We start from the raw sequence: 12,762 nt of genomic DNA, 5'->3' as shown, positions 1-12,762 counted from the left end.
CCTGTACACCATGTCTTTTGTCCATAAACTAGGTGTTTTTATTTCTTCTTTCCCTTTCCTTATCCCTCCTTCTTCCTGCTCCTGCTGCCTACTGCCCTCCCAGCTTGTGTATCAGGCTTCTTCAAGGCTGCACAGGGAGACCACCGGTGTCTACAGTGCCCCATCAACAGCAGAACCACCAGTGAAGGGGCAACGAATTGTGTGTGTCGCAACAGTTTCTACCGCACAGACTCTGATCCTCCACAGATGCCATGTACCAGTATGTATATCAGTATAACTCAAGTCACAATATAAAAACCTGTCCATGTCTAAAGAAGAAGTGTGGTCAGATTAAAGTAAGGGCAAAGAATTGAACGGACCACTTACCCTAGACATTTACTGTATGTTGATGTTTTAAATTTGGTGTCATGCAGAAAAATGTATGAACAGGTGTTTCATTAAGTGAAGCAAAGGGATGGGGGAGAAACAAGATGTGGAGTGGGAATGAAAGAGGGGGAAGCTGAGCACAGTTCTCAAACTCAAAGTGGCATATTTAGGCAATCTATTGCACCAGGCGATTAGCAGATGGTGCTATGTGTGCGTCATGCGTTTGGGCGTATTCAGCCTCATTTTTGTATTTAGAGGGTGTGTAATCAGAACACAAACCATGGAGCAAAGAGGCAGTCATAGATGCATAGTTATTCATAAGTGTGATTCAGGGTGACAACTCTCAAACCAATCAGAGTCGTTGTCGTCATCCTCCACTTATCCAGTTGGTCCGGGTCGTGGGGGCAGCAGCCTCAGCAAGGAAGCCCAGACTGTCCTCTCCCTAGCCACCTCCACCAACTCTTCCAGGGGAATCCCGAGGCGTTCCCAGGCCAGCCGAGAGATATAATCCCTCAAGCATGTCCTGGGTCAGCCCCGAGGCCTCCTCCCGGTCAGACATGCCTGGAAAACCTCCTGAGGGAGGCGTCCGGGAGGCATCCTCACCAAATGCCCAAACCACCTCAACTGACTCCTCTCAACATGGAGGAGCAGTGGCTCTACTCTGAGTCCCTCCCGAATGACTGAGCTTCTCACCCTGTCTCTAAGGGGGAGCACAGCCACCCTGCGGAGGAAACTCATTTCGGCCTCTTGTATTCACGATCTTGTTCTTTCAGTCATTACCCAAAGCTCATGACCATAGGTGAGGGTTGGAACGTAGATTGACCGGTAAATCGAGAGCTTCGCCTTTTGTCTAAGATCCCTCTTTACCACAACGGACCGCCCCAATCCGCCTGTCAATCTCCCACTTCATCTTACTCTCACTTGTGAACAAGATCCCAAGATACTCCTCCACCTGAGGCAGGACCTCGCCCCCGACCTGGAGTGGGCAGGCCACCCTTTTCCGGCTGAGGACAATGGCCTCATACTTGGAGGTGCTGATTCTCATCCCTGCCCCTTCACATTCGGGTGCAAACTGTCCCAGCAAGAGGAGGTCATGGTTTGATGGAGCTAAGAGGACCACATCATCTGCGAAAAGCAGAGACAACATCCCCCCACCACCAAACTCGACCCCCTCCACCACCTGGCTGCGCCTAGAATTTCTGCCCATAAAAATTATGAATGGAACCGGTGACAAAGGGCAGCCTTGGCGGAGTCCAACCCTCACTTGGAACAAGTCGGACTTACTGCCGGCAACACAAACCAGACTCTCACTCCCCCAGAAGAAAGACCGAATGGCCCTTTTTAAGGGGCCATCTACCCCATACTCCCAGATTACCCCCCACAGGGTGCTCCTGGGAACACGGTCATAAGCCTTCTCCAAATCCACAAAGTACATGTGGACTGGTTGGACAAACTCCCATGACCCCTCCAGCACCCTAGTGAGGGTGAAGAGCTGATCCACGGTTCCATGGCCGGGAAAAAAACTACATTGCTCCTCCTCAGTCAGAGGTTCGACTATCACCCAATATATTTATATGTGGGAGCAGCACACATCACGCAAAGCTACTGGAGGTGAAACAGGCCTCGCATGCCATTTTTGGGCATCAGTAGAACCACATTGAAATCCCACACTTCTGCTCATCTGATTGGTGCACCCTTTAAATCACGTTTCACTTGTTACGGCATCGGCCTAAGACCAGTGACTTCTTGGTCTATGGAGCAAACATTTTCTGGTGTCGCGAAATAACATTGCATCATAGTTGCACCAGACCATGTCATGCCAGACCACTGGTTTGAAACTAGCAATGACCCTTGTGTTTGAATGAGTGCCAGCTTGTGCCATGTGTAAGATAGGGCCCAAAGTGTTTATTGCAGCCTTAAACAAAGTGTACAAAAATCTGAAAGTAAAAGCTATATTAAACAATGAGCAAGGTTCAAGCTGAATAGTGCATAAGACTAACACAAAAAAAAAACCTTGACTATATAACAACAGGGATAAGGTTTACGTCTGTGTAGAGGCTGAGACTGAAGCCAGACATTAAAAATCTACATTATTATTATCCTCAACTTGTCTCTGACATACGGTGAGGACTAAAGTCAGTTCAGCTTCAAATTTATGGCTTTGTTTGTATACCCAGGCGTATGGATGCAATGTTAATTATCACAATTGTGCAAAAATACTTGTATGCATCAGTATTGAATTATGGTGAGTTGGAAGAGGATCATGTGTTTAAGCTCTCTATGTGTGTTTTTATGTATATTTAAAAGGACAATTCACAGCTACACTTTACAAGACCGAGGAAGAGCTTGTTGGCTCAAATCGTTACTTTAGCTAAATAAATCCTGCTGCTTGGACCCTATACTCTTCTTTACCTATTTGTTTTGGATACAGCACCCATTAAGGGATATTTCTATTCTTTTTTTCCTTTTTAAAATTTTCAGTACTTGAGGAATAGAACAGGAACAGGAAAGATATAGCTGTTTCAGGCAAGACAGTCAGTGAAAAAGAAATCAGTGTAAATTGAGCTGGTCTGCAGACTGCAGGATTTCATAAACATGTCAGTTGTTGAAAATGCCTTCAGTATGGCTCCCTGGACTATTTCCTCCTTTTTACACTATGCCACACGTTACAAAGAATTTGTATATATATTTATAAGTGGCGCTAAACAAAAAAAAATCACCCCTTAGATCTTTGATATTATATATGTAAAAGACAAAAACTGTCTGATCTTTCTATTTGTACTTATCTACTGCAAATCAAGGTAAATGTGAACTTGAATACACTGAGGGCATAGCTTGGAGGTAGCGTGGCCATCTAGCAACCAAAGGGTTGTTGGTTCAATCCTCATTTCCCCTGGCGATCATGTTGAAGTATCGTTGGGCAAGATACTGAACCCCTAAATGCTCCTTATGGCCCTGTGACGGACTGGCAACCTGTCAAGGTTGTACCTCGCCTCTTGCCCAATGTCAGCTGGGATGAGCTCCAGGCCCCCCCCCCCCCCCCCACACACACACACACACACACACACTTCCACAACTCTTAATGGATAAGTGGTATAGAAAATGGATAGATTGATGGATGGATGGATGGATGAATACACTGACTTGAATATTGGGGCAATAAAGAACATTCATTCAAATCATATTCCTTTAGGGATAGCACAATACAATATAATAACTATATGGTTTTATTCCCTCCCTTTCTCTTCCAGCTGTTCCATCTGCTCCAGAAAATGTAATTTCCATAGTGAATGAGACATCTCTGAGGCTGGAGTGGAGTCCACCGCAGGAGGGCGGCGGCCGTGACGATGTTGTCTACAATATCATTTGTAAGAGTTGTGGTAACGGACGCGGTGGCTGCACCCGCTGTGGAGACAACGTGCAGTTTGTACCTCGTCAGCTGGGACTGACGGACACCCGCGTTCACATCAGTGACCTCCTGGCTCACACCCAGTATACTTTCGAAATACAGGCTGTTAATGGAGTCTCTGACCAGAGTCCTTATTCCCCTCACTACACGTCTGTCAACATCACCACCAACCAGGCCGGTTAGTGTCCTCATAAGTGTTGTCTCAGGGATTTTTGAGGAATTTCTCTCTACAGCGGTTAACTTTCCTCCCCTGTGTGCTGCTCTCAGCTCCATCAGCTGTATCCATCATCCATCAAGTCAGCAGGAGCCCAAACAGCATCACTCTGTCCTGGTCGCAGCCTGATAAGCCCAATGGAGTAATTTTGGACTATGAACTGCAGTACTATGAGAAGGTACAGCAGGGTTGGTGTTAAAGCATCTGTTAATGGATTCTGATCTCCATCTTATTTCTGGGTCTCTTATGTGTGTCTTTTTTTAAAGAACCAGGCGGAGTGGAACTCCTCTCTTACAAGGAGTCAGACTAACACAGCACTCATACGAGGCTTGAAGCCGGGGACCATCTATGTCTTTCAGGTTCGCGCCAGGACTGTCGCTGGATTTGGGCGCTTTAGTGGCAAAATGTACTTCCAAACCATGACAGAAGGTAGGAGTGGCCACTGAATATTACAAAGCCATACTCTATCACAGTCATGGATTGTTTCTGATATTGATCAATTACTATTTCATTGGTGGGTCTTATTTTCTGAGATGTCATTCTGATATTCTTTTTCTGTTCTATCTAATGCGATTTACTGTCTTTTACCCTTCTCAGTGTTGTTATTGATTTATTTGATAAGCACCTATCATCAATTAACCTATTTCAGTTTGGTTTCACACTGGAAAAGTTTCTTCTGTCCTTTCAGCTTTGTAATACATTTTGCAAATAAATAATACATTTGTGGGGAAACTGAAATCTTTACTGTATATATTGTTAATATGAATTTTATGGAGTTCAAGATAGAAATAATTATTTATCCTAATTATGCCAGAGAGAATCACTCATGGGTATGACATGAACATTTTCCAACTACGTCCTTTCCAGAGATGCCATAACTGCATCACGAGCACACAGTTACCAGATCAACTCAACTGTCTCTTTTAGATGTGTGTGCAACAGAGGCGCGTGTGAACATGGTGTTGAGCCAAATCTGAACCATCTTTATGTTCTGCCTTTGGCTTTGCAGAAGAATATAACTCCAGTATTCAGGAGAAGCTCCCCCTCATAATTGGTTCTGCTGCTGCTGGAGGGGTTCTGATCATCGCCATTGTAGTGGTCATCATTGTCTGCCACAGGTAAGCAGGCCTAGCAGGTTGCCAGTGAGGTGACACACTGGTCTTTTGTCTTCAAGGGGAAGAGAACCAATCAGTTGCATCAAGTGTGCAACAGGTGTAGGGGAGAACTACTGAATAAATATGGCATGTGTATTGAGCCTTTTGAGGTTCCAAATGGAAGTCAGATTATAATAATCATAATCAAATGATAATTATAATAAACTTTATTTATCGAGCTCAATATTTTTACAAACAAAGAGAGAAGAAAATTGAAAGCATTTTTTTAAATAATGTTTGACCTGTGTTAAGAGAACACTGAAAAGACAATAAAATAAAAATGAATATCATAAGATTAAAAGTAGCTTACAAAAAAAGATTCAGAGGGGTCAAATGCATAAAAAGCATGTGAGTGCATTCAAAAAGCACAACAGAGGGAAAGTGCATCGCTAACTAAAGGCTAACCTGAATAACTAAGCAAGCTGGATTCCTTGATAAATGCTGGTATCGTGTTCCAGACTTACTATTCCTTTGTGCAGTTGATCCAGGGTAGATGTTTGAGGGCTCATCTGCCTTGCTTCTAGCATTACTAGATGCAGATTATAAGCAGTTTGCTTAGGCTTAGTTAGTTAGTTTTATTGTAAGCAATGCACAAAACAGTAGCATTAGCAGCTAGTGGAAAGAGCTGCTCCGCTGGGACCGATGGGATACATGATGTGGCAACTTTATCATTCTGGGGAATCTTTCCAAATCTATTACTCAGTTATGAAAGCTTTGGAATCGTGTGTAGTCACAGTGTCCTGAGAGTTAGCAAAGAACTGAAAGGGCGGCCCTTGCTTCATATACTCTCCATTCATGGATGCAGGAGGATGAGCTGACATGTGGGTATCTGTGTGTGTGTGTGTGTGTGTGTGTGTGTGTGTGTGTGTGTGTGTGTGTGTGTGTGTGTGTGTGTGTGTGCGTGTGTGTCCGTGTGTCCATGTGTCCCCTGACCAGGAGGAATTCAGACAGACCAGAGTCCGAGTACACAGACAAACTTCAACATTACACCAGTGGTCACAGTAAGTGCGTCTCTACAACACAGTGGATGCTTGATTGGTCCAACTAATTTTCTGTGTTCTGGAAACAGGATCATGCTAAGTTAACTACCAGGCTGTGTGTGTGCAATTTATTCAATTATGTCCTCTCGTGTGTCAAAGGCTGTTGGTTCAGTCGGGATGTTCCTGATACACAGCAGGCTGGTGAAAGGGTGCTGCTTCAGTCTGCACATGTTTGTGTGTACAACTGTTAATGTCTCTTTTGTCTCCCTGTTGAAGTGTCACCAGGGATGAAGATCTACATTGACCCCTTCACCTACGAAGACCCGAACGAAGCAGTGAGAGAGTTTGCTAAAGAGATTGACATTTCTTGTGTGAAGATTGAACAAGTGATTGGTGCAGGTAAAGGAGTACGAGGGCAGAGGGCATGCATGACACAATAACACGTACATGTGCAATGTATTATTTCATTTTGTGTCAAGAGTATCTCAAGAACCTGTTTACATATTGGGTTTTCATCCTCTCACCCCTCAGGATTAAAATTACGAGCTCTTGTTTTTGATGAAGACATATCCTTCTAATATTTCGATCATCTTAATCATCAGTTGTTATGTGGAATATTTCATACAATTTGCTTTCCAAATCTTGAAACAAACACAAAAAGAGAGGCAGTAAAAGCGATAACTTAAAAATTTGACATGGAGACATTTGGAAATTGAAAATAAAATAACCAGGACTACTGTTGCTGAGGTTGATATACATATTTCAAGTATAAATTCTCTGCTTCTGTCTCTGCCAGGTGAGTTTGGGGAGGTGTGCAGTGGGAACCTGCGGCAGCCCGGGAGAAGGGAGATCCTGGTTGCTATTAAGACGCTAAAGGCGGGCTACACTGAGCGCCAGAGGAGGGACTTCCTGAGCGAAGCATCTATCATGGGCCAGTTTGACCACCCCAACATCATCCATCTGGAGGGGGTGGTGACCAAGAGTAGCCCTGTGATGATCATCACTGAGTTCATGGAGAATGGTTCTCTGGACTCTTTTCTCAGGGTAAAGGAGATGCATGATTGCAGAGAGATAAACTCTACATTTTCAGAGTGACGTTGACACCAGAGGAAAGACCACCATAAACATAATGTATAGAGACCCCTAGAGACAAGTTTCCCAAACTTGGGGGGGGGGGGCTTGACTCTATCCCAGCTGGCTTCGGCAAAAGGCGGGGTACACCCTGGACAGTTCGCCAGTCCGTTGTTAGTTAAGATGCATTCACAATAATAATAATATTTTTTATTATCATTATTATTTTAGTTTTAAACATATATGTATACGCAAAAATCTTCAGTAAAAATAAAGTAAATCAAAATTCCAGTTTTTCTAAATAATTTAAGTTATGAGGTTCATGTTAAAAAAGGAGGACAGAGGACCTCTCTAGCCCTACCCCCTTTCTCTGTTTCTCATCCTTTAGTAATACGTTTGTACTTAGTTAATGTACTAATGTCAAGCAGTTCAATAAAAAAAAAAACAACGCAGACAGTCACAACAATAACACTCATGTAAGTTAAAAAAACAAAATCAAATCCTTGGTTCCAAAACAAACAAATCAGCAATGGTCTATCTCACAACTGTTCAATATATTGGTCTTAATTAGTCCTTGGTATCATTCATTCTTAACCTTAGGATCAAAAAAATAGCGCAACTTATCACTCACAGCCTTTTTTCCAGACCTTTCAACCCCATCCCAGCAGATCCGGTATAATATCCTGGGATATTGATGAAACAGAGTATTTTGTCAAAGCAAGTGGTCCTGGCAGCGTATATGCTCAGTGCCTCAATTACAGTCTGTGCTGGAGCTTGCTCATCTTGTTCAACTCCAAATGAGTATGGAAAGGTCAATTATTACTTGTAAAAATCTCTGTTGGTGCGAGCTACGAGTGATGCAGGAGAGAGGAGATCTGGCAGGCTAATAAGGATTTTACTCCTGTTTTTCCCTTAAAGCAAAATGACGGGCAGTTCACTGTCATCCAGCTGGTGGGAATGCTACGTGGCATCGCAGCTGGCATGAAGTACCTGTGTGACATGAACTACGTCCATCGAGATCTGGCAGCCCGAAACATTCTGGTCAACAGTAATCTGGTGTGCAAAGTGTCTGACTTCGGCCTGTCACGCTTCTTGGAGGATGATACTTCAGACCCCACCTACACCAGTGCCCTGGTGAGTCTTCAACGTGGACTACAGATGCAGTAGTTGTCTTTCTGGAGGGATGTTTACAAGTACAGCTAGTGCTTCATGTTCCACATTCAGCCAGCAGAGGACAGCATATTACCAGATTTTGGACTCTACCTTTATTAAATGAACAAGAAAATGCTAACTTCTTGAGCATAAGCTGAGCCTCAGAGACCAAGCACGTGAATTTTGCAGGTTTTACAAATGTAGTAAAAATGATGCCATGGTACAATTTATGGGGCTAAAATGGAAAACACATAATACTACAAGTTCTAAAAAGAATTCTAACGGTTGTTACATGCCTGGATTTCATTTGAACAGTCTGTTATTCAGCTCAAAATATTTTTTAAATTTTTACTTTTTATTTTTTGCTTCGTAGTTTTTTTACTACTTATTTGTAATTTCATGTTTGGCTTTTTGACCCCAATTTTTGTGTTTTGGCCTTTGATATCTTGGTTTCAGTTTGATTTTTTTCCATCTTTTTTGCCACGCGTTTGTGTTCTGTTGGTCATTAGTTCTTTGTGATTTAAAGCTGAGTTTGTCAGTGTTTCCCTGCACTGTTGTGCACCCACAGTTCTCTGTTCTTTTCATGTCTATTTATAAGTTTTTGACCTTCTTTTTCCTGTTTGACTGTAAACATTTTTCCACCTGGATTCTCCCCTTCATTTTTTTTCCATTGAGACTCACACATAATCATTGTTAGCATTGATTTGTGTTCTTGTTTAGATATCTGTCCACCTCAGAGTCTAAATGTGGCTTCTCTGCCTTGTTGAACCAACATTTGCGATAGTACAAACATGTCTTTAATACACAGAGAACAAATGACCAACAAGTCATGGGTGGGCTGAAAATTAAGGCAGGAATATTAAAAAAATGTTGCCATTACACAGACGTCTGACACATGGGAAATAATGGTCAGAATAGAATAGGAATGACAAGTAAGAACCCAAATCTTGTGCTATGATTTTGACCTCATTGCTGCGCTTTTGGCCTCTATGACGTTCCCTGGTTGATACAGTCACATAGATTTCCACCTCATCGTGTTCACATTGGTATTTCTTAGTATTTCACTTTGGAATTTGGGTTTCATAAGTTTACCCACAGGCTTCATTTTTAATTTCACTTGTACTAATCACAAGTAGCTGCCATTGGATCACATGAATTTCATGTTTTAGATCATGCTGGTAATTTTTTTTAGGGGGCCAAGTTCTCAGTTTTCTAGGGGGTAGATGTTGTATAGCTATGGCAGTCAGTTCTGTGTGGTGACTGACAGGATAAGTAAAGCAGCTAAAATGAGTTTTCTCCTTTTCACCAAGTGAGGCAATGTCAGTAGGTATGTGCTGTAATTTCTAGTTCTATGAGAGTTGGTTCATACCTCTAGTCCTTCACGCTGCACTGAACTCTTGAGGAAAAAATTACAAGACAAGACAGCCTGGCGCTAGCTTGTTAAGGTGCTTACAAGTGATCCTTAGAAAAGCCTGGTCATGGGTACGTCAGGCAGGCCTTCCATCAGTCTTTCTCATCATTTGCCTTCTCAGTGATCCAAGTTGTGAGCAACAGTCCCAAATTTTTAACAAAGTTTCAATTAACTGAAAAAAAGGGGATCAATTTAGAAACACTGTCTTGAGTTACACTTTGTCCACTTGGTAGAACAGGTGAGTGCTGAGCACTGTTCCCTTGAAGTATGAAGGTCCTGCTTTCAAGTCCAGGTCCCTGGTCCCTTCTGTGCCAAGTGTATATGTTCTCCCTGTGTCTGTGCTTCTCTTTTAACCTCCATCAAAGATGTGTGTTAGGTTAATGCTCCTGATCAAAGATCTGAGTTCGTACCAGAACAACTCACTGCTCCTTAGAGCAGAGCTCCTGAACCTGGGGGTCAAGACTGTCATGGGGGTTGCAAGATTGCTGTTTTAAAAATAAAAAAAACTATCTTTCTTTGTACATTTAAGCATTTGTAACAATGATTTATCTTGGCATAGATTTTATTGAATGTGTCAGAGTCCCTTGGAAACTCTGAAAACTGTAAACTGAGGTCTGTTAGACCATAAGACAGTTCAAGTTTTAGCCACTAATATGAGAATGTTTTTATGTAATGGTTGTTTTACGCCTAACCATTTTATTTGATGGTGCAGTTAAATAAATCTAAAACACAACATGACACTATTTTGTCTGCGGGGGACACAGTGCAAGGAACAGGGTCAGGGCAGGAGGGGCTACAAATACAAACTGGCATAAGAAGGTTGAGAGCCAGATGAGTTAAATGGAGAGGGCACATGATGTTGAAATCTATGTACAACAGCAATAAGGACTTCCTCTTGACATGCTCCCTTCTGTCTCCAGGGGGGGAAGATCCCCATTCGATGGACAGCTCCAGAGGCCATTCAGTACAGGAAGTTCACATCCTCCAGTGATTGTTGGAGCTATGGAATCGTCATGTGGGAGGTCATGTCGTATGGAGAGAGACCCTACTGGGACATGAGCAATCAAGATGTAAGCTACTAATCAGCATTCATTAGAAAAAGGAAAAACAGCAAATGATGCAATGGGTCAGATGTAATGTTAAAAATTTAAAAATCAGTTGCTGTACAGGATAAGACCATACTCATGGATACAAGCTGTCAGCCTACTTTGAATGGACATCCTTTTTTTTTTGGGGGGGGGGGGGGTACAGCCAGGTAATTTGATGCAGCTGCCTGTACCTGTCCGATGTATGCGCCGAACATGATCAATCCAGATACTGTGATACATTTTCAACCCAAAATAAAATGATCCATAGGGCTGCCTCATGCGGGCAGCTACAGACAGGTGCTAAATGTGTTCAAGTAATGTCACTGTGCGTGTGTGTGCATGTATGGGGGGGGGGGGGGGTGTCGCATAATTTCCTGGTAGGTGGACCTTATATTTTTCTACAGTACTTTTCTGTCCTTTGCCAATCATACCTATGCTCCCTCTCTCTCTCTCTCTCTCTCTCTCTCTCTCTCTCTCTCATTCTCACTCTCTCACACTCACTCACTCACTCATCCTCTTACTGTAAACCAGTGGCGGCTGCTGGTCTTTCAAGGAGGGGAAGCTCATTTTTCTGGCCTACATCATGACAGACAGAACAGAGTCGCCAAACACAAAGCTAGTCGTTTTTAACAAAGACAAAGTCGCTGGGGATTGGTAAAGTCTCCGGATCAGTTCAGAACAATGGAATGAAAAACTTGGAAAATGCTGCGGTGGATGTTTATTCTTCAAGATTGCTGATTCGCTCATTTTGCTGTCAATCAAAAAAGGATTCCACCTCGGACAGCTCATCCAATCATCATGCAGAAGCCGAGCGTCCGGGCCAGCCCACTGCCCCATAGACCCCCAGAGACACTGAGCATCTGATGGGCGAGACAAAGCCCAGCATTTATTCAATGACCGTCTAGTTTCGCTGCAGTGGAACAACCCGTTCTACACTTCCCCTTTGAAGTCAGTAGAAGCTGAGCACCCGACTGTGTAAAGCGCTGTGGCACTGCAGGGATTGAATGAGAAGGAAGTTGCGGGGGTTACCTGTGATAAGTAGCTGATTCTGAACAAAAGATGAAGGCTTTCTAGTGTGTATTTAGTCAATCAAATGTACACACAGCAGTACATATTTCACCACTTTTTTTTTTCTTTTTTTTTTGGTGACACTTTAGGGGAAGCTGAGCTTCCCTTGCAGTCTTGGAGCAATTGCCACTGCTGTAAACTGTTGTATTGCAAAATTGCATGAAGGCATTTTCTTGTCACATGTGTCCATTCTTGTAGGTCATCAATGCTATAGAGCAGGATTACAGGTTGCCTCCACCCATGGACTGTCCCAGTGCTCTGCATCAGCTGATGCTGGACTGCTGGCAGAAAGACCGCAACAATCGACCAAAATTCAGCCAGATTGTTAGCACCCTGGACAAGATGATCCGCAACCCCAACAGCCTCAAGGCCATGACACCTTTGTCATCAAGGTAGACTTACATCACTTTACACCACAAATGGCCTCCACCCCTCCAAGTGGCAGACATCTCACTGTTTATATTCTGTGTTTTGTTCTCTCTGCAGTGTTCATTTACCTCTGCTGGACCGCAGCACACCAGACTTCTCCTCCTTCACTACAGTGGATGAGTGGCTGGACGCAATCAAGATGGGCCAATACAAGGAGAACTTTGCCAACGAAGGCTTCACCAGCTTTGATGTGGTGTCTCAAATGACCATGGAGTATGTTCCATACTTTATCTTGACGAAAACAGAAAAATCAATATGGTTGACATGTTATCATGTTTATCACTCTCAACTTTGTTTGTTTTTTTGGTTAAAAAAAGAGAGCTGTCCTTATCGTCACAGATTCAGTTCTCTGTTCCCACCAATGCACACATGAGGTTTTTTTTCTCAGCTTTTCAGGGTGACTGTGATCATGGGTCCCCT

The 12,762-nt window shown here is 43.1% G+C and overlaps 1 protein-coding gene across 1 annotated transcript in view; it reads left to right on the top strand.

Annotated features, from left to right (window-relative positions):
* The window catches only part of ephb2a (eph receptor B2a), a 52,244-nt gene that overhangs the window by 30,048 nt on the left and 9,434 nt on the right, over positions 1-12,762 (top strand). The window contains exons 4-15 of the mRNA XM_086213920.1: positions 104-259; positions 3,618-3,953; positions 4,043-4,167; positions 4,256-4,418; positions 4,999-5,107; positions 6,080-6,144; positions 6,400-6,522; positions 6,920-7,167; positions 8,113-8,328; positions 10,678-10,827; positions 12,112-12,305; positions 12,400-12,555. Coding sequence (XP_086070046.1) covers positions 104-259; positions 3,618-3,953; positions 4,043-4,167; positions 4,256-4,418; positions 4,999-5,107; positions 6,080-6,144; positions 6,400-6,522; positions 6,920-7,167; positions 8,113-8,328; positions 10,678-10,827; positions 12,112-12,305; positions 12,400-12,555 — 2,041 coding nt within the window. The remainder of the gene's footprint in view (positions 1-103; positions 260-3,617; positions 3,954-4,042; positions 4,168-4,255; positions 4,419-4,998; positions 5,108-6,079; positions 6,145-6,399; positions 6,523-6,919; positions 7,168-8,112; positions 8,329-10,677; positions 10,828-12,111; positions 12,306-12,399; positions 12,556-12,762) is intronic.

The sequence above is a fragment of the Aulostomus chinensis genome, chromosome 9, assembly GCF_037954235.1.
Source record: "Aulostomus chinensis isolate RoL2024-O1b breed Wild chromosome 9, RoL_Achi_v1.0, whole genome shotgun sequence".
In the NCBI taxonomy this organism is placed as follows: domain Eukaryota; kingdom Metazoa; phylum Chordata; class Actinopteri; order Syngnathiformes; family Aulostomidae; genus Aulostomus; species Aulostomus chinensis.
The sequence above is the reverse complement of the archived record's forward strand: the minus strand, read 5'-3'. Positions and strand labels throughout refer to the sequence as shown.